A 26,619-nucleotide genomic window follows, 5' to 3' on the forward strand; every position below is an offset into this window, starting at 1 on the left:
AGGGGGCGGCTTTTTGGCCCCCAACATGTAATTTTCCAGGACTTGCACTTAACTGCATATGTGCCTGGCCAGTGCACAGCCTTACAGCACATGTTCCGTTTGAATGCACAAGCTTATGTGAGGGCCAAAAAATAGCCAAGTGGATAACTGGAAGCCTGCTATTTTTAGCCACACAAAGGAAATGACTTCTAGCTTATGTTACCTTGCCTTCTGATTAATGCTACTACTCATCTTCTCTCAACCCATCCAAATTACCTTATTTCTGTATGTGGAGGTTCAGTGTCTTGGTGTCTTAAGCACAGACAGTGGTTGATGCACTCTATCTACCGCTGACCCAGCATTAAGCTCTGCCAAATCTAAGACCATTTAAAAGTCTACTGTAATGCTGACTGTGATTACCTAGAAGTCTGTTCTGCTTCATGGAGGTGCAGAGTAGAGTTATTGATCCAACTGAGGGCACTTGAAGTAGCTCCTCAAATAACTGAACTACTCAGCCTCTTCCTTGGATCCCTTCAGTGTATTTTCACAAACTGCTACCACCACCAGTTATGTATCCACCTTGCAGTACTTTCACCTAGTCTCTGTTTCCTTAGTTTATTAATGAGAATGCTGGAAGACTGTAATACCGCCTTGATAAAAATCAAAGTCTGTTGCATCCACTGCTCTCCTCTCATCACCTGTCATAAAGGAAACTCAGGTTGGTCAGGCATGACTTGCTCTTGGTGAATGCATGCTGGCTGCTCCTGATCACCTTGCTGCTTCAAACTAGATTCCTTAAGGACCTTCTCCATGATCTTTACTGAGGTCAGACAGACTGGTCTGCAAATCTGTGGATCCTCCTTACCTTTCTTAAAGATGGGCACTATTATTACCCTTTTCCAGTCATCTGGGACTTTACCTGACATCCACAATTTCTCCAAGGGGGTAACTAATGGCTCTGATATCAAGCGACTTAAGAACAGGCTTCTTACCCTCCATAAAAAGTCCACAAATATATGCTCCTTCTCTTGGTGGGTGGCCATAATCATCTTTGTTCTTTTTGGTAACATCTACAGTAAGGCACATCTTATCCAAAGGCCAGTTGTTCTTGCGGGCCATGCTCTGCATAACAGCTGAAATTATTTTTTTTTTGATTAATTCACTGCAGGCAAGTCATTTTAATGTTACTCTTCTCAGGTATGTCATAGCCAAAATGAACATGGATCATAACTTTCAGTCATTTCATTGAAACGAATCACAAGAAATCCATTGGAAAAACTGCATTTGAACTTTTAAAAACAAATGAAGGCAGTGTGGTCTGAATCAGGGATGGGCAACCCCCAGCATGGGTGCCAGAGCATTTTGCTTGGCATGCAGACAGCTGGGGAAGAGCCAGGGCTGCACTGCCACAACAAGGATTGGGCTCCTTGTGGCTCCCCCTCCATTCACTCTAGCACGCCAACATCTTATAAGTTGAAGTTGCGGGCGTTTTTGGTACTCTGCCTAAAAACATTGCCTACCCCTGGTCTAGACAAACTTGTTTCTTTTTTGTACACTAGTGACAGTATTTTACAAAGTAACAGATGTGAGGCAAAATAGTACATTAAGGAAGGAATGTGCAGGTTAAAACACATGGAATAGGAAACCTAGGACTAAATGAGCAGTTCAAATATAAGACTTCTTTTAGCAGGTATAAGTTTCTAAATGTAGCATTTCTTTTATATCTTCTTGCCACCAGATTTTAATATAACAAGAGACGGAAAGAGGCTGTTCATAATTTTCCTCCACTTCCAAGTTTCAGTCTTTAGAAGCCTCACTGCATGGGGAAGAACTACTTCATAAATGTTTAAGGGTTTTTAAAAATTGAACAACTTGCATGGGTGGCATTGACAGCCTAAAACAAGGTTGGCAACAATTTTTCAAGCAACAGTGTCAAATCAAAATCATATGGTATCTTATTTTTGCACAAGATGGTTAAACATGAGAAATTTCAGTATCTTAGTTTTTCATTTTTATTTTGTTATTTCTTTACTTTTTTTGCATGTGTGTTCTGTAGTTTAAAATAGATAGGACTGCTTTAAGCAAATTTCCTTAATCCCTTTTCATGCAGTAGTATAACATGGCATCAGTACTGCAAACCCCCAGAAGGCATGATTATGTTGAAAACATGTAAAACTAAATGTAATTTTTTTTCCAAAGCTTTAATTTGGAGCTGAAGCAACTCCCCCAGCACTGCTCCCTTGTGGGGGTATCTGCCCTTACTACTTACCAGTCAAAAAGGACTGGGGATTAAAGAACCCAGACAGCCACACCACTGCTGGAAGCACAAGATCTTGCATCCAGGTATCAAGTTCTCGATAGCGCTTGAGAAGGTCTTTAACCCTGAGCGAAAAGAAGAAGCAGGGAAACAGGGACCTTAGTTTTAGTGGAATTGTGATCAAGGACAGAAGTACTTTGTAACAGCTGAGGTGTGCAGTGTCTTTGTATGGGAAGAAAGGATGGGGATGCTGTAGCCACAAGGGATGCGTCTCAAGTATCATGGAAGAGCAAGGCTAGAGTGGGATTTGCTTGGTTATTTATGTAGACAAGTCCAAGAATGCCACTAGTTTTACAAGTGCAGGTCCCAGCCTGGTGCCCTGATCAGGTGATTGAGTGGTGGGGCAGGTCATAGAATCATAGAAAGTTAGGGCTGGAAGGGCCCTCTGGAGGTCATCTAGTCCAACCCCCTGCTCAATGCAGACCATCCCCAACTAGATCATCCTAGCCAAAGCTTTGTCTAGCCAGGTTTTCAAAACCCCCAAGGATGGAGCTTCCATCACCTCTCCAGGTAACCTGTTCCAGTGTTTTACTACCCTCCTAGTGAGAAAAGTCTGCCTAATACCTAACCTCAACTTCCCTTGCTGCAACTTTGAGACTGTTGCTCTTTGTTCTGTCATCTGCCACCACTGAGAATAGCCTAGCTTCATCCTCTTTTGAACCCCACTTCAGGTAGTTGAAGGCTGCTATTACACCCCCTCTCAGTCTTCTCTTCTCTAGACTAAATAAGCCCAACTCTCTCAGCCTCTCCTCATAAGTCATATGCTCCAGCCCCCTCACCATTTTTGTTGTCCTCCACTGGACTCTCTAATCTGTCCACATCCTTTCTGCAGTGGGGGGGCCCAAACCTGAACACTGTACTCCAGATGTGGCTTCACCAATGCTGAATAGAGGGGAATAATCACTTCCCTTAACCTACTGACAACACACCTACCAATGCAGTCCAGTATGCTGTTAGCCTTCTTGGCAATTAGGGCACACTGCTGACTCATATTCAGCTTATTGTCCACTGAAAGCCCCAGGTCCTTTTCTGCAGAGCTGCTGCGCAGCCAGTCAACCCCAAGCCTGTACTGGTGCATGGGATTGTTCCGTCCTAAGTGCAGGACTCTGCAGTTGTCCTTGCTGAACTTCATGAGATTTCTTGGCCCAATCCTCCAATTTGTCTAGGTCACATTGAATCTTAGCCCTACCATCCAACATATCTACTACTCACCCCAGCTTGGTGCCATCTGCAAACTTGCTGAGGGTGCACTCTTTGCCATCTTCCAAGTAATTGATGAAGACATTAAGCAAAACTGGCCCCAGGACCAACCCAGGGGCACTCCACTTGATACCGGCTGCCAACTAGACATCAAGCCATTGATTACTACCCTCTGAGCCTGATGCTTCAGCCAGTTTTCTATCCACCTTACAGTCCATTCATCTAGCCCATACTTCCTTAGCTTTCCTGCAAGAAATGGGAGACTGTATCAAAAGCCTTGCTAAAAACAAGGTACACCACATCCACTGAGCCAGTCACCTCATCATAGAAGGCAATCAGGTTGGTCAGGTATGACTTGCCCTTGATAAATCCATGCTGACTGTTCCTAATCACCTCTTTTTCCTCCAAATGTTTAAAATGGATTTCTTGAGGATCTTCTCCATGATTTTTCCAGGGACTGAGGTGTGGCTGATCAGTCTGCAGTTCCATAGATCTTCCTTTTCCCTTTCTTAAATATGGGCACTATGTTTGCCCTTTTCCAACCATTTGGGACGTCTCCTGATTGCCATGAGTTTTCAAAGATGATAGCCAATGGCTCTGCAATCTCATCAGCCAACTCCCTCAGCACCTTCAGGTGCATCCCATCTGGCCCCACAGACTTGTACACATCCAGCGTTTCCAAGTAGTCCCTAAACTGTTCTTTCACCACTGAGGGCTGCTCACCTCCTCTCTAAACTGTGCTGCCCAGTGCAGTAATCTAGGAGCTGCCCTTGCCTGTGGCATTGAGCACTTCAGCCTTTTCTGCATCCTCTGTCACAAGGTTGCCTCTTCCATTCAGTAAGGAACTCATACTCTCCCTTATCCTCTTGCTACCCACATACTTGTAAAAACCCTTCACATCCCTTGCTAGCTGCATCTCCAGTTGTGCTTTAGCCTTCCTGACTTCATCCCTGCATGCCCAAGCCATGCTCTTATATTTTTCCCTAGTTACTTCAAGTTTCCACTTCTTAGAAGCTGGCTTTTTGTGATTTAGTTTACTGAAGAGTTCCCTGCCAAGCCATGCTGGTTTTCTGCCATAATTGCTAGTTTTCCTGCGCATCGGGATTGTTTGTTCCTGTACCTCCCAGTAAGGCTGCCTTAAAGTACAGCCAGCCCTCCTGGACTCCTCTCCCCCTGAGACTGGCCTCCCAGGGGATCCTGCCCATGAGTTGCCTGAGCAAGTCAAAGTCTGATTTTCTGAAGTCCCGGGTCCTTACTCTGCTGCTCTACATCCTTCCTTTCCTCAGGATCCTAAACTCAATCATCTCGTGGTCACTGCTGCCCAAGTTGCCATCCACTACTACATTCCCCACCAATTCTACTCCTGGTGGTGGGAGCTGCCAATTGCAGGGCCCAGGAAGCAAGAGCAGTTTGTTGCCATTAGCAGCAAACTGCTACTGCTTCCCTACACATGTAGACACCTGCCTGGGAGCATTTAGTCACAAGTAGTTTACTTACAAGTAAACTGCTCCCGGATCTAATGCACATGTAGACACATCCTCTAAAAAGGAAAAGTTTAGAAACATGAAATCTTTCCCGTTTATTCCAGGGTGTGAACACATTCTGTTAAGGCTGATATTTAAAAGGGGAAGAATTGTGCTGCTCATAGGGTGATGAATGGCAAGGAAACCATGTAAGCTATCATTATTTGGTAAAGTGCTGCAGTGTACTTACCACTGGGCAAGGCCATATGTGGAAGGATAAGCCAGTCTGGTCCATGTGTCAGGTACAGTGTCATAAAACAATGCTGACTGCTGTGCTTCCATTTCAGGTGAAAATGTCAGCTCCCCCTTTGTTTGGAGAAAGATAATCAGTTTATTTGACAACAAGAAATAATTATTCGTCTGCAAAAGAGAGTCACTTCTCCTACCTTCAAACCAAGATCCAGTTGTTTAAGCGATTTGCGTATCTCTGAAATGAGGAGATTCATCCTTTCACATTCTTGGAAGCAAACAAGCATATAGGGACTTTTGGGACCAGTGAACTTCTGTATGACCTCGATCATGTTAAACTCCTCAGGAAGTTTCTCCACAATCTCATCCAGGACATTCTTAACCTGAGCATACCAACACCAACAGGATGAGCTGAAATCATTACTGGGTTTAGCTTTTAGGTCAGTCCCTTAGACTATGCTTCTGCTTTCATTTATAGGTACAGCTGTGGAAGGGACGATATTATAGAGAGGTTCACTGAGGTTTGGTCTGGTTAGCACTAGTCATGACTAGTGCTTATATAATTAATCAGGACCAATCAAGATTATACCTATTCTGCTTAGTCATGAACCAGGGTCACAGTAGGGACTGAAACCAAAACTAATACCTTGCATTTTGCAAGGCTAGTCACTTGCAAAAGTTCAATGAGCTTTTGTTAAAGCACCCCCACAGCCATTTTGAAATGAAGAGATGCTGAGGCTGCTAAAGCATCAATTAATCGAGTCTGCTCCAACTCATTCTAATTTGAACGCATCTGAACAGGCACTGGACATGTGTATAGGCACCCTAAAGTCATATAGTTCCCAATGCCATAGAATGTGAATAGGAGCAAATCATAAAAAGCTACAATAAGCCATCCTCAGGAAAAGGCAGATCTGGGCCACATTCTTCTCTTGCATGCACAATGCAGTTTCCCTGCTGAGTCCAGGGGCCCACTGGAAACCTGGGACATGGTGAGCAGCCAGAGAAAAGAGGCAGAGGCAACAATCCCCCTAGAAAGGATGCTACAGCAGACTTTCTGGGCAGCCATGGGCATGTGGGTTCCTGGCTATGTTTTCACTTGCAACTTTTTATTTGGGAGAGGAACACAGGAGTGAATCTCAGAGGCAAGTACAAATCATAGACGCCCCCTATAATTTGTATTAGATCAGGTAATGATCATGACCTGAATAGGCATGACTAGCTGCCTTCACATAACAGATAGTCATATTTTAAGTTAATTACAAAAGTGTGCGTGTGCCAGACTCATTAAAACAGTCATAGTTAAATTGTTTTCATTTAACAGTGGGTTACTGGTTGTCAGGAATTCAGGAAGCTAACTTTAATAGGAAAAAAATACTTTATTGCTGAATAAATCCCCACTCTACCATTCCACTATATTTTTATAGGGATCAACAATGCTATCCAACATGTGAGTAACTTAATCGTGTTGTTTCTTTATGATTATGACATGTCTTCTATCCACTTCACTATTAGAGTACTCAGAGAGGAGCATAACTCCTCTATGATCAAAACCAAGAAATGCCCTCTCGACATCAACTTTTAGATGCCTGGCCACTAAAGCACCTGAATTCTATGCAATACAGGGGTAGAGCTAGGCACCTCATACCAGGATCCTTAAAAACCAACACACTAACTTGACTTCACCAAATAGTAACAGTTGAGGAGACACAACGCACAGCCCTGTCATATAGTAAATCACTTGAATTTAAGGATAAAGTTACTACTTGAAAAATGCGTAGTAACTGGGTGCATCTACATGAGATATTTACTGTGCAGTAGACTAATTAGCTGTGTAGTAAATGTCTTGGTGTTTACATGTGTGCCCCTATTAGGTTGGAGTAAAATAATGTAATCTGCAGCAGGAGAGTGTAGTTTACAAGTACTCTTCTGCGGAGTAAAAAACTCCACAGCAGTGCATGTGTAGATGTTGCCCCAGCTGGCTAGGACACGAGGGGGCTGCCTGCTGGCTAGTCCTACACTGAAGCACCTCATGCCCCAGCCAGCCCCTATACAGCATGCTTTGCTAAGGCCCTGCCTGCCAGGGCTGCTCCAAGCCAGGTCAACACGCTGTGGTCTTGGGTGCATGTTCAAATGGCAATAAACTCCAAAATTTATTGCTTTAGACTTTATTGCTCCTGGGCTCATGTTCAAATGGCATGCTTGGGAGCAATTAACTCTGGAACAATGAAGTCCGGAATTTAGTGCTTTGCGCTAATTGCATGTCCACTGTGGAGTAAAAGTTACGATGCAGTGTGTGTCATGTATTTACTTTTCATTCTGGGGGAGCTGGTTCTCTACCACCTAGTGGTCAGACACTGTAATTATTCCTTCTTCAGACAACCTGGTTTAGAGAACTGGCTATGTGCATGCTCTTTACCACAGAGCACATTGCCTACAGATTAAAACCTGACATAAATTATTCTGTAATAATTGTGTCATATACCTGAATTGGCCTCAGTCTGCCAATAGAGAAAAACTGAGGACAAGGGTGAGTCTTAAAGCACAGGTTCCCAACCACCGGGCTACAGCCTGGTACCAGGCCGCAAAGGGTTGGCTGCCAGGCCACTGGCCATCATGTGCGGGGTTAAAACTGGGTGGTGAGGCAGCCCCAGGAGGGAGGCAGTCGGCTCTGTGCATCCTGTCTCGCTCCCACTGCCATGGCTGTGCCCAGCTGTGCCCATGCAGCAAGTACCGGGGCCCACTCCAGGCAGGACCCCCAGCCCCTGCAGGGGAGGCAGTTCTGCTGCTTGCTTCTAAGGAAAGCAGCGGAGCCCCCTCTACCTGTGCAGCTCCAGCTGGGTCCCCCTGGGCAACTGCCTGCGCAGCCCCCTCCCCTGCAGGGTTCCCTGGTGCCTGCAGTGCGGTGCCCCAACCTGATTGGATTCTCACAACCCCCCTGCCAACCCATGTAAAAATTAAATTTAAATATGTAAATTAAATGTGAATATGTAAATTTAGTTTAAACACGTTTGCCAGTCCTCAGTAAAAACAAGTTGGGAACCCCTGTCTTGAATCATATGTCTCCTCAGATGCATTTTACTCAGCACTGTAGGAAGGCACCTCCTTCCACTTAGGATTCACTACCTAGAAGCCTCCCCTGAAGGTATGTGCCTAAACCTTTACAATTCAGGATCTAAAGCAGGGCTCACTCATTTCTTTCAAAAAATAGCACATTGCATGGTGGGAAGGGCCCTCTCCAGGGAGGTGGAAGAGACTGAAACCCCTTAAGCAGTTCAGGAAATGGAACACAGAACATATTCTCCCCTCCGAGACTCCAGACCAAGTGTAATTGATATTAAGATGACTTTTTTTTGGCAAACTCTATCTATAATGGACTTTCCCCCCCGCTTTTCTGAAAAAACTGCTTGCCTATTCAGCCCTTGGTATCTCTGCTGAAATTTCCAAAAGATCCAAGCATAGAATGGCTTATGGGACATGGAAAATTGTGCATAGGATCTAGTGGTCTCACACACTTTGTAGCCTGGCAGGAGTCTTAGAACTCTGAATACCCTGAGTAAAAATAGAGGATTGCTCTGCTTAGCTACAGTGAAATGAAGGGAGCCTCTTGGTAGCAGAATGGTTAGATGTATTCATCTTAGCCCCATGTCATTCCGATATGCTTCCATGTCTAAATCTAGTCAGTTTAATATCACTAGGATCCATTTTGGCTGTATAGAAATATTCCTGACACTAAATAGAACTGCAAAATGCATTAGTACTTATAAAGACCAGCGAGAGCTTTATCTATATGCCTATATAGTTCTCATCATGGTAGTATCTGATTGCTTGCTAAGGATTTATGGGTTTATCCATCCAGTACCTCTGCAAGGGAAATAAGTATTTCTGTTCCATTAACATACACATTTTGTACAGATGGGGAGCTGAGGCCTATGGAGACTGATGGAAAGATTCCCTGGAGAGATTTGTCTTCTTTGCACAACAGAGAACAGAAGCTTCCTACAAGTGTCCTGCAAGAAACACGTCTTGCAAAGGAAAGACCTCAGCAAGCTCAGAGGCAGGAGTGAGGCTCCTGTGTCTTCTTCCCTGCAATCAGACTGGGGGAAGAGAAGGTGATAGGCTGGAAAATGCCACACACTTCTATCCCTACCTGCCAGACTGTGCAGCTTAAACTATCCTGGGTGCATGGCAGTCAGGTGCGACTGCCTGACATACCGCTCCCTCGCCACCAAGCCCTGCTCACTCTGTGGGAGCTTGCTGCAGCAGAGAATCTGCCTGCAAGTGATTTCCCACTCAAAGTCACATGGGGAGATGGGATGTGATGCCTGATCTTCACCTCTAGGCCCCATCAGCATCAAGCATTTAGCAGACACAGAAGTGGCTATCAAGTTGAAAGGTTACCTGTTTCCTAACCCACCAGTTTTAGAACAAAGAGTAATGAAGAGGGAGAAACAACTAGAATCAGGTGAATCTTAACACTGTATTTTTTTCTACACCAATATTGCCATAATTCCTCTCTTGAAAAACCAAAGATGGAATACAACATAGGTCAGCAATGAATAAGTTGTAATTAAACATGGCAACTGTTCCCATAAAAAATTAAGCATTTTTCCTTTCTCATTTTCTGGCCCCAAATCATTCCTGATGCAAATTCTAAATTACACTGAGGTTCAGTTTTGCTCATTATTACTTATAATAGAGTTTATGTTGGCAAACTGAGTACATTTCTTTTCCCTAGAACTTAAGCTTAGTATCTCAGTGCACTACCATAATCAATGCTCTATTTCTAATGTGCTCTTTGAGCAGCATTCCCTGTGGGAACTATGGTTAGGAGAACTACCTTACCTTTTCCTCTGCAGACTGTCCCGATTCCTCTCCTATAAATAAGTTCCTAGGCTGCATTTCCAAAAGAGTTTTGAAGAGGTTATCCGATGTCACTGTCAAGAATTCTATCTCTGCATTAGGATGGAGTCCATAGAGAATCGGGCTCTCAGGCGGAAGTATTTCATCAATGTACTTGTGGTATCCAGTGTAATCCAGATTAGGTGGGGCTAGGAAGCCTGGCGCCAGTACCAGTTCTCCTTCCAGCTTTAAGAAGAGAATGAACAATATTATGGTCAGTTCTTCAAATTATTTATTTTTTTGGCATCTTCAGTGTTTCAGGAATTCAGTTACTTTGAGTTGGTTAAAGTGACAACAGTATATTTGGACAAAATGAATTATGCTGACTCCAGCATTTTTAGCACTATTATTGTTATCAGTTCACCACCTGCCCACTGAATGGCAGGTTTTTTGTTTTATTCCTTGCTTTTATGGCATCTTTTCTCTTAGCTCCAAGTGTTGGAGAGGTAGAAGGGAGAGGATGATTATATTTCCTTTTTTTTCTACTCTCCCTTTGCAGGGTTAGTTAAAACCCTGCAAAGGGAGAGTCATTTTGTATTGCACCCTGAAGGTGGCCTGGCTTGGCCTCAATTGGATAATACAACAATGATACATTTTTAAGCTTGGAAAGTCCTTTTGCTCCTTATTGCTGAGGAGGGCTGAACCTAGTCTGCACCAGCTGCAACATGCTGGTAGAATCCAGCTGCCACAAAAACTTGCAGAGAGGAAGTCACTGAGGTAAGCAGGTTTGAGCCCCTTTAAGGCTTTAAAGTTAAGAATCAGGATGCTGAAATAGAGCTTGACTTGAATAAGTAGCCTGCATGCAGCTCAATGTGTTGAGGAGATGTGTTCTTTGGGCTCAGCCTTATCTGTCAGTGACAGAACAGGGTAAAAAAAGCAATAATACATGTGTACAAATGCATTAGCTTTGAACTCTCCTCCCACTATTGAGCTGTAAGGACTTTATTGGATTCAAAGACTTCTTTCAATTCAGTAACATGAGACAAAATGAGACTCATTCCAGTCTTGAGTGTCTTTGCTGAAAGATTTTCTTCTGGCTACAAGTGGCTCTTTTCACAACAGCCACTTATTTCTAATGCTGGTTCTTTTCCATGGAGCCACAACAAACTTCAAAGGCTTCTGGTATTTAGCAAAGTCAAGAAGAACAAGCTGCTTCTGATGCTGCTACCAAGAGGCACTTCTGAGAAGTCATTCCAGTCTCAGAGCTAGCCATTTACAGTAGAGTCAAACTACAAACCTCATCTACAATAATCAGTCTCCGTGTATCACTTTAAAGTACTCCCAAAGTTCCCAGTAATTTGCCATGCAACCTTCAGTTGAAGGTTATTTTCTATTATTCAATCTGTATTTACTGGGCTCTTTGATGGGCGCTTAAAAGAGCTCCCCTTGTACTGCTGTAGATTTGTATACATAACAGGACACTGCAGGCTATGGCATACATTGGGAACCCACTACGACTTTGGCCACATGTCAAACACTGCATATGAAGTATGTCAAGAGGTAAGTGCAAAACTCACCTTGTATTTTATGGATTAAACACAAATAAACTCATCAGGCACTATTACTTTGTCACATGAACACCAAAGCCAAGCACACTGATGGAGTGCGTGTGTAGCCATTCCTGTCTGTGTTCAGTTGGCTGCCAATTGATGAATGATTTTTTTGCCATATCTGGTAATTTAGGGAAGTGTCATTGGCCAATTACAGACAAAGCTCAAAAACATTATTATCCTCTCATGCGACACTGCGGCAGATCTACATTCAGGGTTGGGTCCCTAAACTTTCCAAAGGGCGTCCAAACAACAGCAATTCTCCTCAGGTTCCACCACCTATATTTATTTTACAGTTATTTGAACGAAAGTTCAGGTTTATGAAGGTTAATGGACTGCCTAAACTGGAAACAGTAATTCTTTACTTATCCACAGGCTAGACAGAGCAGGAAACAGCTGAATGAGCTTCCCACGCTGCCCTCATGACCTTAGCTGTCATTTGGAGAAATCAGCCTCTGCTGAGGTCAGAAGTACAGTAGTGTTTATCCTTCCCATCTCCATGGTAACCTACTCTTGGGCCTCTTCGAGCAGTGACTTCCGATTGTGTTAAACAGAGTATGGCTTTTTGACATATGAAAACCTCATTAGGGACTGAGCAGATGCAAGGAAACTCATTTTACTTAGAACCTCAAGACAGACTCCAGCTACATTGCCACGGGTGAAAAGTGCATTCCCCCAAGTTATCCAAGCTCCAGAACTGGTCTGCTCAAACATTATGTGCTCATTTTTTCCCTCCAAATAAGCTTTTATCTCGGACAATGAAAAATAATACGTTTAGGCAGGACATAGGAAAATCTGTTCCTACTATTTTCTGTAAATTTTATATGGTCACTTCTCTAAATTGATTAATTAACAAGCTTAAGAGAATTAGGCAAGGATTTCTTTTTTAAGAATTAAGTAATGCCAACACAGCTGCTAGGGTTCCTAAAAAGATAATTAGGCAAATCCAATTATTATTCATATTTAATTTCTATTGCATACAATACTAAAATGATTAACTCTGCTCATAATTCAGAAGGCATCCAAGAAATACTGCAATTTAACAGAAGCGTTATGTTCCTCACAATGCCGTCCAACTCCATAATTATGATTAAACCTACATCTTCTTATATCTTCTGCTGGCAGTTTGCTACAGAGATACAAGTTCAGTAGGAGTATCTAAGGGGGAGAGATGGTCTATTATTGCTTCCCATATCTAGAGAACACAGGAAAAGGAGTACAAGGCATCACGCCCTAATGCTTTTCTTCAACCTGAAAATAAACTATACAAACAGTAAGTCTAGATTTTGCGGTGTCGGGGGTTTGTGTTGCTCTGTGGTGTAACAACTGATGTAATATTTTCGTTATATCAGCTGAAAAGTGCTTTAGAAACAGAAGTTTTTCTACCTCATCCAATATTTTCAAAATACCAGAAAATCATAAAAGAATGATTTAATAGAAAAACCATTACCCAACCACACTGTCCAGTATGCAGTTCAGCTGGTTGTTCTTTTCATTATGTAGAGTTTTTATAAAACATGGAAGACATGCCGCCATAGGAACAGATGTTTGTAAGCAATATGCTAAGTCACAAAAGCCTTGCAGAATAGGTCCTTTTGGGGGGGATGAATTGCACTCATTACAAATTGGGTCATTTATTCCCAGACACCTTTATGAGATTTTTGTAGGGGAAGGACAGAACTGGGGGTCACCTCAGAAGATACTCTTGCTCAGTGATTAAGGTTTTTTTTTTTTTTAGTGATCTGGTATACTAAATTTAATGTATTAAAGCAAGATACAAGACATTGTAATATTTAATTCTTACTGCTTTTTATGTATATCAAAGAAATACTACCATAGCAGGACTCATGAATTCTTCTAAATATGCCCGACATAGCTTGCGGTCCCAGTCATCAGTTATATGGCCACCATACATAATTTCACCAAAGAGATAGCGCAAATCTTCCCATGGAACCTACCAAAGATAATGGAATATATAATTCAATAAATAACAAGTTAGGTGTCCAACGGACAAACCAAAGTCACTCACAATAATACTAGCATGAACAATGTTTCATCAGAACAAAAAAAATCAAAATACTTTTAGAATTTTCAAAATACTTTGAAAATTAGATGCACCTAGTGTGCTTGGGATTTTGTTGTTGTTTATAAAATATCTACATTGTGATTATTTTTTTCCGTGCCAATTTTTGGTATCTATAAATATCTGGTTAAAATATCTAGGCTTTAACTAAAATTTACTTACTGTGCAAACAAATATCAATTAAGCTGCAAGTCGTAGTTTTCATCCTATCCCTTATAAAAGCTTTTAAGGAGCAATGGAGGATTTCAAAACACGGTGTGATATAAAAGAACATAACTCATTAACAAATGCATGTGTTTACTCAGACCTTTGGAAAAAAAATCCTCATGAGTGACAGAAAGGTAACCTACTGTGTCTTTCTTACAGGGGAAATAAAACTTTGTATCTGATTGCAGTCTTATATATATATCCTCTCTAGGAAATACCAAGAAAGAAATTCTACATTACTTGAATTTGTGATGAATTCAAGAAAAAACAGAAATTATATTTGTCCCATCACTACCAAATCATTTAATCGTTACGTGTTTTGTAGGACTATAGTGCTAGTGCCGTTCCTTGAATTTTTCATTCAAGAAACTATTGTCTCTTGACAATGGTTTCTCATATACCTTATTTGACTTAGCAAGATTTGAAGCTTCTTTTTGCTACCTTTGGTTTGCAAAATATGCCAGTTTCTGATGAAGACTTTCCAGACAGGAACATTTTACACCCTCTGGGGCAGTATTTGTCTCCCAACAGTTCAAGTAAAAACTTAATTATAGGTTATGTACGTTGCATGATGTGACAGAACAGAACAAGTAATACTATTCCAGCATGCTTGCTACAAGTTTATTTGAATTTGAATAAATGAACTTCTAATGCACCTTTCTTTTAAACTGGTTTGAACTGAATTAAAAAAAAGTCACAGAATTGAATAAGCTATGCTACATAATGACTCGGGGAAAGCTGAACAGTGTAACTCAGACAAATATTAACTTCTGGTTTGGAATAAAAACATTCTTGCATTTTAAAAGTGTTTTTTGCACTCAATGAGTATACTGTGTCAATCAATTTAGCGTTTTTTTTCTCAGTCAAATATATATTAATGTCAAGACACCAGTGTTTGCTGGAAAGAAAACTGCTCTCTCATGTTAGATACCCTCGTTCAAAGTGTTTCTAGACTTTTTAGCTATAGAAGCATATAACAATTCTCTAACTCTGTGTGACACTCGATTAGACACATGCAACAATAATTAAGTTTGGAGAACGAAAGCTTCTGATAAAAGAAAAAAATAGGGTAATATAAGAAACATGAGGAATTGTTTTGGACAAAAGAGATTTCTTGGATATCAGGTTTGCATAACAAATATTGTACCCTATAAGATATTTAACTGATGTGCTCATGAAATGAAATTTAGTTTGCCTACAAAATGTCTGCACAGGGTACACTCACAATTCCTGCATGTGGCAAGCAGGATCTTGAAAGTGCTGGTGTGACCCAGTCCCATGTGGTGGGAAGGGGAACAAGTGGCCTGAGTACCCTAAACAGTAAGTGTGAAAGGCGTGATATCATGCTTCCATAAATTTTAACAATGACCCAGAATGGGTGGAAGCACAGGTGCCTTGTACCTGATATTCTTGGTTGGTGTCACTTCTCCAGCGGCTTTGCATTCCACCTGCAGAGAACTCAAAATGCTTGGGCTTTGTGGCATTAGTTTGACCATGCGGAAATGAATTCGGCCAAGTCAGGAACTACAAAAAAAGTTAAGTTTTCCTGACAAAGCTGGTAAAAATTAGCATCTATTGCTAGTATTATTGACCTCTACAGAGGCACACTAATTTACCTCACTAGAAGGTCTCTTCCCATATTTCAGAAGTTCTAACTGAGTTGGTCAGGCAAGTAGAATTTAGCTCTGTATCATATTTTGAAGGTCTTAATATCTTTTTTCCTGCTTGCATTACCTACATTTTAAAATTACTATAAAGCTGCAATGCAACCTGCTTACCACTAAAGTGCAAAAGGACAATATTGTTGAAAGAAAGGTGAACTAATCGTCTCTCCTATTGACCTTCTATTTCCTACTCCCTACCAGAACTATTATAAATAATTATTATGCTCGTGAGCGGTGGTTTGAGAACACAGCCTAGCGAAAGGAAAGAAGGAAATTTACTGGTAAAGAAAAATAAAAGGTTGGAATAAGCTTATTTTATAGAGTCATTTTCTAAATGAAAACCATTATTAAATCATCACTACAAAATTAAGCAATTATTTAAACGTGACACCAAATACCATGTGAAGGAAATTCAGCTTCATGTCCTATTAACAAAAGTTGTCAGTGAAAATAAAAAGGAAAACAAGAATTACTCTAGGGTAATGACTACCAATTGGACACACAGGTAAAACCATATCATAAACAGCAATATTACAGGTTTTCTTAAAGCATATGCTGTTCTCTCACATTTCTTTAAGTTATTTGAAGCAGCTGGTGTCAGAGGAGCTGCTTACTATCCACCCCATTAAATGCCGAACAATCATTGCTATGATTTAGGCATTGCATTTACAGAACTTACAAAAACGACCTCAACTAAGTATTTAAACCACACAACTGTAAAATATGCTGTAGTTCAGAAATAAAATCACTCATCTACCCTTAACTTTGACTCCAGGGGAACATTACTGAGAAAGTCACAACAAGGTGGCATCCTTAATACATAATAATGACACATGCAGGAAATGCACCATTATTTATACATGTGACGTGCTGTAAATTGCTTCCATCATCAGAACTAATTGTAGTGATTATTAATGCAGTGTTATGAACTGTCAGAATTGCTGTATGTAATTACATTTGTGCAAATGCTTCATTACCTGCCTAATGAATTTGGCATATATGCACATGTAAACCACTGTTTTTGTTAACATAATGAAGGACATTTTTTTTTGGTTAAGCTGCTGATGTGGAACTGCTTTGACCTATGCTACAAAGTTCATCCATCCAGTGTTAAAAAACCTTTGATCTAGTTTATTTTCAAACTCAGCAATAGAATTATATAATATCAGCTATTTTAATAATAGCTGCAAAAAATTATGCCCTAATTTTTCAACATAGGAAAATGAGAGATTTATAACCTTGGAAAGAAGTTATTTGACCAGCAACTCTTACTTTAGTATGTGCCTCTAAGTAGTTGTAGAGGACATTGACACAAATGGTCAGATCTCCAGTGTTGAAAGGGTATCTTCGATTCCAACCTTGTGGACCAAATTTGAGTCTCCCAGCAACGCATGAATGAAAGTAGCAGAGAGAAAAGAGAATGCTTTTAAACTCCTGCTCCCTGGTGCACAGTTCAAGCGTATCCTGCCAAAAAACAAAGACAATGTATTTATCTGGGTATCAGCATACTCATTAATCTACGGCTGTAGTTACTTTACTTGATCCAATAGGATGGTTTCCACACTTGAATTCAAGGCAGATAAGTGTTCGGTTATTATTTATTCCTTATTTGGTTAGTAAGTTAGTATTTCTCACTGTATTTTCTTTTTGTTAAAATATCAAACAGAATTGTTGGCACTATAAGTTATTTTTACATACAAAAACAGACATCACGGGCTTGTTTACAAGATACTATGTCACTGTAGCGAGAAGCTATGGCAATATAGCTCATTGCTATGGTGACGTAGTATCAGTAGGCACTAACTGTTGAATACTGTTCCCACCCACCCACAGCCCCATAGGGAGTTTTGCTGAGTTGTTGTCAGGGGCGGGGGGTGCTGACCCAGCCTGCAACAGCTGATCAAATCTCCCTATATGGTCCTTGGACCCAAATAATTGCCCACCTTGATCCATTCAATCAACTGTCAAAGGGCAAGGTCAAATCTTCAGAGGCCTTTCCTTGGAGAGAAGATGGGGAAACCAATAGACTAATACATGGGTTTTATTGGTTTGTGTTTTGTTTAGCAATGAAGAGATGTTCCCTGATTCCATTTTCCAAAATTTCAAAATACAGACAAAGCTGCTGGCTTGCAAAATGGAGTCTCATTTTACAAACAAGCATTCCTACTTAAAATAAAGCTGTCTGCACAAAATGGCCTCTAGGACTTGGATTCATAATTAATAGTAGCATAACTCAAGGGGAGGAAATGGGGCATCAGACCTGGGTGCCACACTTAAAAATGTGTAGAGATTAGCAGGGATCTGTGTTGTCTGTTCACCATGGAAAAATGTGGTAAAACCTGGATTTCCTAATTTTAAGGCGAAAAACTCAGATTTTCTCCTTTAAAGGAGAAAAGCATGGGAAATGATGGGTTTCCCCTTGCAGGCTGGCAGAGTTCCAGCCTGCAAGCGGCTGGGGGGAGTGGGAGGAGGGTGGTCGGCAGGAGTCGCCACGTGCTTGTGCACATGTACCCATGCACATGACCGCTCGGCAAGCTGGAGAGCAGCTCCCAGCAGGTAAGTCTGGTGGCAAGGGTGGGAGGAGAAATGAGGCCCCCATAATGAAGGAAAGAGTTGGGCAGGGCTGGGGCTGCTGCCCAGCCTGGGCACTGCATGGGGCCTGAGGCTGGAATACCCAACCACAGGGCCTGGGTGCGGGATGGGATCATGGGTGGCTCATCTCGGGGGTTGGGGCTGACTCTCTGCCACTGTGTGCACTTTCGGGGGGACATGGAGGCATATATCCCCCAGATTTTTGCATGGGACAGGGGCAGGGGTGGGTGCAGGCTGCCCACTGAGGGCTTGGGCTTCCTGTCCTGGTGCCTTTCCCCCGGGGCCTCCACAACCCAGTGGGCAAGACCAGGTGCATCAGGGAAGAGTGAGTCAAGGAAGCTTGGTGCCACTGCTGTAAGCCCCATGTCACCATGGCAAAGTGCCCCCTGCCCACCCAGCAGCAGTGACATGGAGTTGTGCCCCTTGCTGCTGCCAGGCAGGCAGGGGGTGCCTTGCCAGGGCAGCATGGAGTTCCCAGCAACAGCAACAAACTTCCTTGCCCAGGCCCGCTTTTCTGTGCCATGCCAGGTCCCACCTGCTGGACTGTGGAGGCCCTGGGGGAGGGCAGCAGGGCAGGGAGCCCTGAGCCCACAACAGGCAGCTCGCATCCAGTCCCCTGATGGACTCCACTCCAGCCACACCACCTTGGTGGGAGGGGGAGCTGTGTTCTGCACTCTGTTCTGCCACAGTAGCTGCCACCTCTCTCAGGCAGAAGCTGGGGCTTGGGCGCTGCTGGAAGGGCAGGGAGCTGACCCAGGTCCCTGGCTCCGTAGCTCTGGCAGCTGGCATCAACAGGGTCAGGAGGGCTGTGGGTCAGTAGTGAGGGGCAATGGCATAGGCAGGGCACCAACATATTAGGGCTGCTCAGTGCTGCAAAGCAGTGTTGGGTGGGGGAAGGGTGGGAGACAGCCACAGCTGGACCTAGTGAGCAAAGAGAGCAGGGAGAGAGCTCGGATTTTCCATGATAAAGCCAAAATCAAATGCTAAAATTTATAGGTCTTTAGAATTTATTTTATTATAGTATCTGAGGCACTGGTAGGCTTCCAAATTGCTTTAAAACTGTAATTATATCGATAAAATATTGTGTTCAACTGATGCCTATATATATATATATATATATATATATAGTGGAGTTTCATTTTAATCATGGAAAAACACAGATTTGGGAGGTTTTAATTAGAGAATTTGTGTGTTTTTTTTCCTTCTCCCCACCTCCCTTTAAATCAGAGAATTTGTGATTTTTAAACAGAGAAAACAAGGATCTCTGGAGATTAGTCTTCACCTTTAGTGCCTTGTTACACTTTCATTTGCAACAGTTGCAAACTGTTGGATTTTTTTGTGAGGTATCAAAGCTAGTGCTTGATGTATGAATGCTACTACTTGGTATCACAAGTTCACTTGCAACAGTTGCAAATCGTGGGAATACTAGTACATGTTAGGAGATAACCCCGAACTGAAAGGGAACAACTCTGCAATGCCAGGAGGTCACTTAACACATGATAAACTGCTTGAACTTGTATCTGCTTGTGTTTTTAACTGCACATAGTAAGGATGAATTTGATGTAGGACACCACCCTTAGTTTAGGTACTTTGAGTTTCTATAACCTGGTTCAATTAAGACAAATTTACTGAAGAACCCTTTAATATAATGCAAGCTGCTCATCCAGTAAGAAAGGGCAGGGACAGGTATTCATTTAAAATGCAAAGCATTTCTGGAGAATCTGCAGCACCACAAAATCATAGCATGAAATGCAGGTGCAGCTGTTCAAATGCCTGGTTGTCTGGAGTGCCAAAGAGCACAACAAAAACAGGTACTGCCAAGTATTCTATAGCCAGGGGCCAGTGTGCAATGATCCCAGCATGTTTTGCAGTAGTCCCTTGCCTCTGGAGCTTCCTGAAGACAGTAGAGCACAGAGGAGAGCGGCGATTGGCTGTCCTCCCAGAAATCACACCCAGAAACAGACCCCCTGCTTGCTTTCCTTATATAGGGAATGCACAGCCATAGTGCACATATTCCACTGCCAACATCTTACCTTACTTTCAGCCCACATTAGATCCCTGCTGCCCGTACTTCCAATCCAGCGGTGCCAGCAAGTCCAGTGTATGCCATACTTCAGCTGGTGTAATGTCTAAGGCCTAATACTGCTGCTTCAGAGAACTCCTACATAGGCTGGCATGCAGCACCATGTATGACCATGCAGACACAACTCAGGCCCTGGCCATGAGGTCTCTGGTTCTTCAACTAGCTCAACATAGGCAAGCCCATGGGAGGGACCCTGGGTGCCCCCCCTAGGCCCAGGAGGCACCAGCTGCCAAGCCAGTGGGGCATGGGGTGGGGGGGGGCAGTGCATTCCCTGGCGGACCTGGACATGGACCGGGAGTGCTTATGGTCTACTTCTGGGTCTGCCGCTGAGCACGCCGGGGACCCCCTGCACTCTTGTGGGATGCTACATCTGCCCCACCATCGCAGCGTTCACAAGCCCCTGCTACCTAGGGGTATGTAGAAAAAACATTTAAAGCTGCGTCTATGTCCAAATTTCCTAATCTTTCCGAATCTCTCTCAAGCAATTCGCGCCCGGGGGGGGGGGCGTGTTTCCAATTCGATTTGGAGAAATTAAAGGGTCTCCTGATTTGATTTGGATTTGGAGATTCAGCCAACAAATCGGGCCAAATCTCTGCCAAATTCAATCAGGGACCGAAGCGTCGCACAGCTCTAATACACAGGCCAATCTGGACAACATGACTGTGTGCGTCTAAAGGCAGATTCAGGCTACAAAGCTGATCTATATTACTCAAGTTGTCAACAGCCTGCAGGGGCTGTTTTGGGACAGCCCATTTCGTAGCATTGTGGCTAGAAACTCTCCAAATCCTGGGGACTCTCCTACGTGGGCAGAATCTTGAAGTGGTGCTGTTTGTTCCACATGTAATACCACTGCCAGAGTAACAAAACATTACAGAAATAATTCACTTTTTAAAAACAAACCTTGGTCTCCAGACAGTGACACCCATAAATCTTTTTTCACAAAATAAAGCCCTTCCTGACTCTTTTCCCGGTCACAACACTACCCAAAGAAGCCTCAATAATTTAATAAATCCATCTTAGGAAAAAGTCTGGAAAAATGGCTTGGTGTATTCTGAAGCTCGCTAAAACTGAGCATGAACTTTGTTTGGAGGTAAAGGAAGGGCTAACAAACAGCACTCCCAACTGTTTAGCAGGTGAGAGGAACAGCATTAGATACTTAACCAGGACAGTAACACTTTTCTGATACTGAGGTTGTTGATGCAGCTAACACATGTGACATATTGATCTCTGACAGACAAAGGTGGAGCATCCTGTTGGTCATTCCTGCACTGTTGCTCTACTAGACACAGGGAAATGTAAAAAACTTTGTGTTTGAAACATGTGCTCCATGGTGATGGGAAACTGATTCACTGAGAGGAGATAGGACAGGGCAGAACTGGTTTGCATTTTGTGAATTTTGTTTTAGTGTAGCAATTCCTGGATTCCACGACCAGTGTTCAACAGCACCAATTTTTGCAGAATGGTGTAGTAATTAAAAAAAATATTTATACCTGGTCAAAATTGTAGAGAGCGGCATGCAAATTAGCCAGCATCCCAGTAGGAGGTTCATTAGTAATTTTAATTGAGTTTTCTAGTATTTCTTGAGGGATGATGTGCTCTTCTGGGGTTGGAGCTGGTTCAGCACTAATGAAGATCCGGTAATCAGAATGACTTCCTTTGCTGTAATGTTCGAGGAGTTTCTCCAAAGTCCCCAGCCAACTGGCTACTAGGTGAATGTTCTATTGGAAAACAGCCAAAAATTTCATGGGGAGACAAAAATGTTTCTTATTTTGGAACTAAAGTAACCACATACATTAAAAATACCTTAAGCAAAACAGTACCATAGTGGTTTCACAACAAAATATAGACCCTTATTTAAGTCCATATAGCATGTCTTCTTTAAATGAGCCAAGAGAGCAGAAAAGATGTTAAGAGTGCTAGGCAGAGGATATTTCTTGAAACCTGTTATTTTCCTTTAGCTTCTGCAGATTTCAGGTCTAGATTCAGCAAAGCACAAGTGCATGCACTTAGAATTAAACATTTGAGTAATTCTATCCCTATTCCACAAAGCACTTAACCCTGTGCTTAAGTGTTTTGTGGAATTTGGGCCTTTGAGGCAATATATTTCCAGCCCATGCTGAGGTCAAAGCTGAGAGACACGAAACAAAGGAACCAGTATCAAGTTATAATTGCAGAGATAGATAGGTCATAGTATTTGAGGATGTGATAATTCTGTAAAACTATGAACATATTGTAAATATTTAGGCAGGTTATCCACTAAAATTCATTTTAACAACAAAGAATCTCTTTGCCAAAGCTTCTACAACAGTGCAGGGTCTGAAAGAAGAACTAATACTAGTTTAATAACTACAATTAAAGCAATATCTTGATGCATCATATGCATTATTTTCCCTAAACATTTCCAGGCACTCTTTATTCTGCCATCCATTAGTTACCATGCAAAACAGGTTCTGCTATCAGAAACCTAAACGTGACTTTACGAGTCTACCTCTCTCCCACACTCATTCTCTCTCTTTTCCCACTCTGACCAATGAGTTGCAAGCAACATTCTTTGGATTTTCCTCTGCTCCCACTTACTCTACTTTGACCTATTCCTTCTTCCATTGAAGCCCATAGCAATGACTTCAAATATACAAGCCTTAGGGCAAGATTCTATTTCACCTAGTATTAGGTGTGTAAAAGGATTTAGGTGCCTTAGTGCAATTCTATTCCACCTTGAGTCCCTGAAAAACAGTAATTACAAAAGTGGGTAGGTCTTCCTCACCTTAGCTGTTTTTTGGGACTCAGTTTTAAGAGCAAGATGATGGTGTTACAAATGTAGATGTGTTAGTAGACTTTCAGGTCTTCATCGGGGTAGAATAGATTTACACTTAGGCACCTAATCCACACATAGACACCTAACACAGTGGAATAGAATCTGGCCTCTAATGACTAAAGGTTTTTCAATTGCTGCACTTCATAATCAAGACAAGAGGTGGTAGACAAAAAACTAAGAACATCAGTGGGTTTGCTTAATATTTACTTTGTATATACAAAAAGAAGTCAGTACGTGGCTATAAAATGCCATTGCTCCTATTTGACCTTTCAGTGTCTTTACTTTTCATGTACTTACCTTAACCTTAAAAATATTTTGGCTTGCAGAATTTTGGAGTAAAAAGGCAAAAGATGAAATCCCAAGAATTTAGATGAAATTCCAAGCACCTGCACTTATATTATTAGTATTAGTGAATGCAGAATTACTCAGGTTTAGTTCAAAAATCTTAGAAGACTCTAAATTAGGGTCTTCTCCAGCTTCCCCGGAACTACAGTTTTCAATTAGTTAAAAATAATACCCTGCATACACCATGACAAAAATCATTAGACAATGGGTGGGAAGCTGCACATCACCAACAGCCTCTGAGCACTGGCTTTTTGTCATTGGTTTTTCCAGAAACGTAATACCATGCTGTATTTAGGCTCCTAAAATAACCTCTGAAGGAAATGAAGAGCTTCAAATTGTGCCTCTTTTCATCTCTGTTTTTCTTCAGACAACAGCATTTCTATGCTTAATAACAACTGTATCAATGTTAAGTGAAAGACACACTTATTGGTAGATAAGCTTGATGAGTAAAGCTGGTTATAAAATGATAAAAATAACCATTAACTGAAATATCAATTAAAAAAAGCATTCACACTGTGTTTGTACAGTGCCATAAACAATTGGGCTTTTAGCCAGTACTGTTATTTATTTTATTATGAGTACATAGAGATACTAGCATATATATTTCCTTTAAGCCTACAGGAAACAGCAATGCTGGTGGAATAAAAATAAAACTGGATGGTATAATAATAACTTTTGCATTTACAATTCATTGGCAAGGTCCAGGACATACATTTCTTGCAGAGTTTTAGTGTAATATGACCCTTACAAATATTAGTATAAACTACAAATACAATATAAAACTGCTGGTTACAGCATCTCCCAGTCCTCCCGTCAAATTCTATGGTTGTACCAAGGATGACAGTTCATGTAGGCCATGTAAAGAGCTCTTTGTTTGTTGCTGAGTGGATCTTCACTGCATACAATGCTGGCCAAACCTGCTACTGCTATCTCTGAAGAACAGCACTCCAGTGCTAATTATACAGCTTCCCAAGGGCTAGTCATTCTAATTTTATTAAAGCCTCCATTATGACCCAGTCAATGGAACAGAAGTTCTTAATTACACAGAAGCGTATTCCTGAGGACATAATCCTGTCTAGTCACACAAGCTTTCTTATATTATTTCTCCTGGCCCCAGTGGGAATAGGATGGCAGTTCTACAGAACATAATACACTCAGCGTACCTGAATGTTTGTTTTGCTACAATTAAGCGCAAACAGAGAAAATTAACGCTTTGCTTTTTAAGCCTCATTTGAAAGGCAGATAAGTTGTTTTTTGCTGGACCATCCTTACTTTGCAGTCATTTCACTTTCAAAACATACTCCTAGCCAAGTGCAAAAACAACATCTTTGGCTCTGTTCAATACTTACTTGGAGAATGACCCAATGCCCATGTGCAGCAGCTTTCTCTAGTGCCCCCTCAGCAACCATCTCTTGACCTTGTCCGAGTGAGATATTATGGAATTTTCCAGAGTCGATAGTAAACCCAAGTTTTTTGCCTGTAAAAGGAGCAATGGGGGTAGGGAAATGAACAGAGCATAAAAGGGAAAAAAAATGATAATGCCTCATTAATTTTACTATCACTGGCGCAATATATATTAGTTCTTCTGAAGCACTTCACTAAACCCTTACAATTTCAACAAGCAAAATTGCGAGCTCTCAACAGTGGCCTTATTGCTGGTATTAGAAAAAGCCTGCAGAAATCTGTTCCCTTGGTTTTAAGATAATGAACCTTTTGACATTTTGATAGATGCTAGGCATTGTTACTGAGCTTTAGAAACTCTTACAGGGGGTGCAAAGCAATTCCCTTATAAAAAAGGAGCAACATGTGGTAGATATCACATCAGTTTTTTAACTGATTGGTTCAGTGGGTAAATGCATAAGCCTCTCACCTTGTGAGGCCTGAGTTTAAATTGAGCACAGTCAGGTCACAGCTGTATTAACCTGGTATTCTCAGTATAGTCTGTGGGGAATAGTAATCCTAAGTATAAAGCGACAGTGCCTTACACAATTGAATATAGTTTGTATAATGACCATTATTTAGTCACAGGGGGCACAAGATTACATGAGCATGGAGAAAATTGCCCTCTGGCCCTCATCTAGTCAAAAGGTAGAAAACAGCACAAAAGAAACTTGCATTATGCCAAGCAGAGGAATGTTCAGCCTCAGAATTTCTTCATACTGTAGTGCTTATAGCTTCGCACTTTTCATCCACCTAATTTACCACAAATAAGTGGTGGGGGGTAGAGAAACTTCAGAACTTAACTCTCTCAGTGAAGATAAATCCAGCCCAACTTTGCCATGGTAATTTCTATTTCTTTATAGGGAAAAATTTTATTGTTCTTGTTTGCTTATGATTTAAAAAAAATTTAGGACCTAATCCTTTGACTTCAGCAGGGGCAGGATTGACTGCCTCTGATGCAAACAAAGCTCCCAAGGAAATGAGACTCACCAAGTGTCTCCAGATCTTTAAGTGGGTCTACTCCCGGAGAGAGAATAAAAAAGACGGGCATGTCTGGACTGCTCTCTTCATATGATTTTGCCAAGTCTATCCTTGTGCCCTCCACATATTTTGAACCTAGTTTTTCCTCCACAAAGTTCCTGTATAAATATAAAGCATAAATTGAGCACATAATGAACTTCCATTGTTACAGACTTTGGGCCATGGCTATTCTCAAAGCAGGCACTGCTAGTACTGAACTATCAGCAGTTTTATTAAAGAAAGGTGCTGGGGAAAAATACTAATGGAAAAAAGGGCAGCATAAAGGTGAAGAGGGTAGAGAACAATTTGCCATGCTTCTTTTCATGAAAGGGGACAGTGAGTAACAAATAAACACAGGAAAACAGGAACTGTAGGGGGGAGGGGAGGGGAGGGAGGTCTCCTGCATCCAGTCCCCTGCTATTCAAAAAAACTATACCATACAATCCCAAGTCAACCCCAAAATAAATGTATCAAGAAAGGACAGCTGGGCAGAGAAAGTACCAGGTAAGGAAACATACTAGCCTAATAAGTTATATAGAATCATAAAAACAGAACCAGAAAGGACCTGTAACATCATCAAGCCCAGTCCCCTGCCAGGCAGGAAGTTATTGGGCTCACATGAGCTCAACAAGGTGCTTGTCCAGCCTCATCTTGAACATCTCCAAGAAGGGTGGCCGCACCACCTCTGCTGGGAGTGTGTTCCAGATTCT

At 41.8% G+C, this 26,619-nt stretch overlaps 1 protein-coding gene and 1 long non-coding RNA gene across 2 annotated transcripts in view; one reads left to right on the forward strand and one right to left on the reverse strand.

Annotated features, from left to right (window-relative positions):
* DNAH11 (dynein axonemal heavy chain 11) overlaps window positions 1-26,619 on the reverse strand; it is a 281,712-nt gene that overhangs the window by 2,015 nt on the left and 253,078 nt on the right. Inside the window, 10 exon segments of the mRNA XM_059728936.1 lie at window positions 972-1,112; window positions 2,249-2,361; window positions 5,210-5,325; window positions 5,406-5,591; window positions 10,054-10,296; window positions 13,495-13,614; window positions 16,887-17,078; window positions 21,780-22,007; window positions 24,799-24,926; window positions 25,880-26,028. Of these exon segments, the coding sequence (XP_059584919.1) occupies window positions 972-1,112; window positions 2,249-2,361; window positions 5,210-5,325; window positions 5,406-5,591; window positions 10,054-10,296; window positions 13,495-13,614; window positions 16,887-17,078; window positions 21,780-22,007; window positions 24,799-24,926; window positions 25,880-26,028 (1,616 nt within the window).
* On the forward strand, window positions 5,547-9,824 carry LOC132250919 (uncharacterized). The gene is made up of 2 exons (XR_009462628.1): window positions 5,547-5,648; window positions 9,124-9,824. It is a non-coding gene; the product is annotated as an uncharacterized LOC132250919 (long non-coding RNA).

Source organism: Alligator mississippiensis, chromosome 5, assembly GCF_030867095.1.
Source record: "Alligator mississippiensis isolate rAllMis1 chromosome 5, rAllMis1, whole genome shotgun sequence".
NCBI lineage: Eukaryota > Metazoa > Chordata > Crocodylia > Alligatoridae > Alligator > Alligator mississippiensis.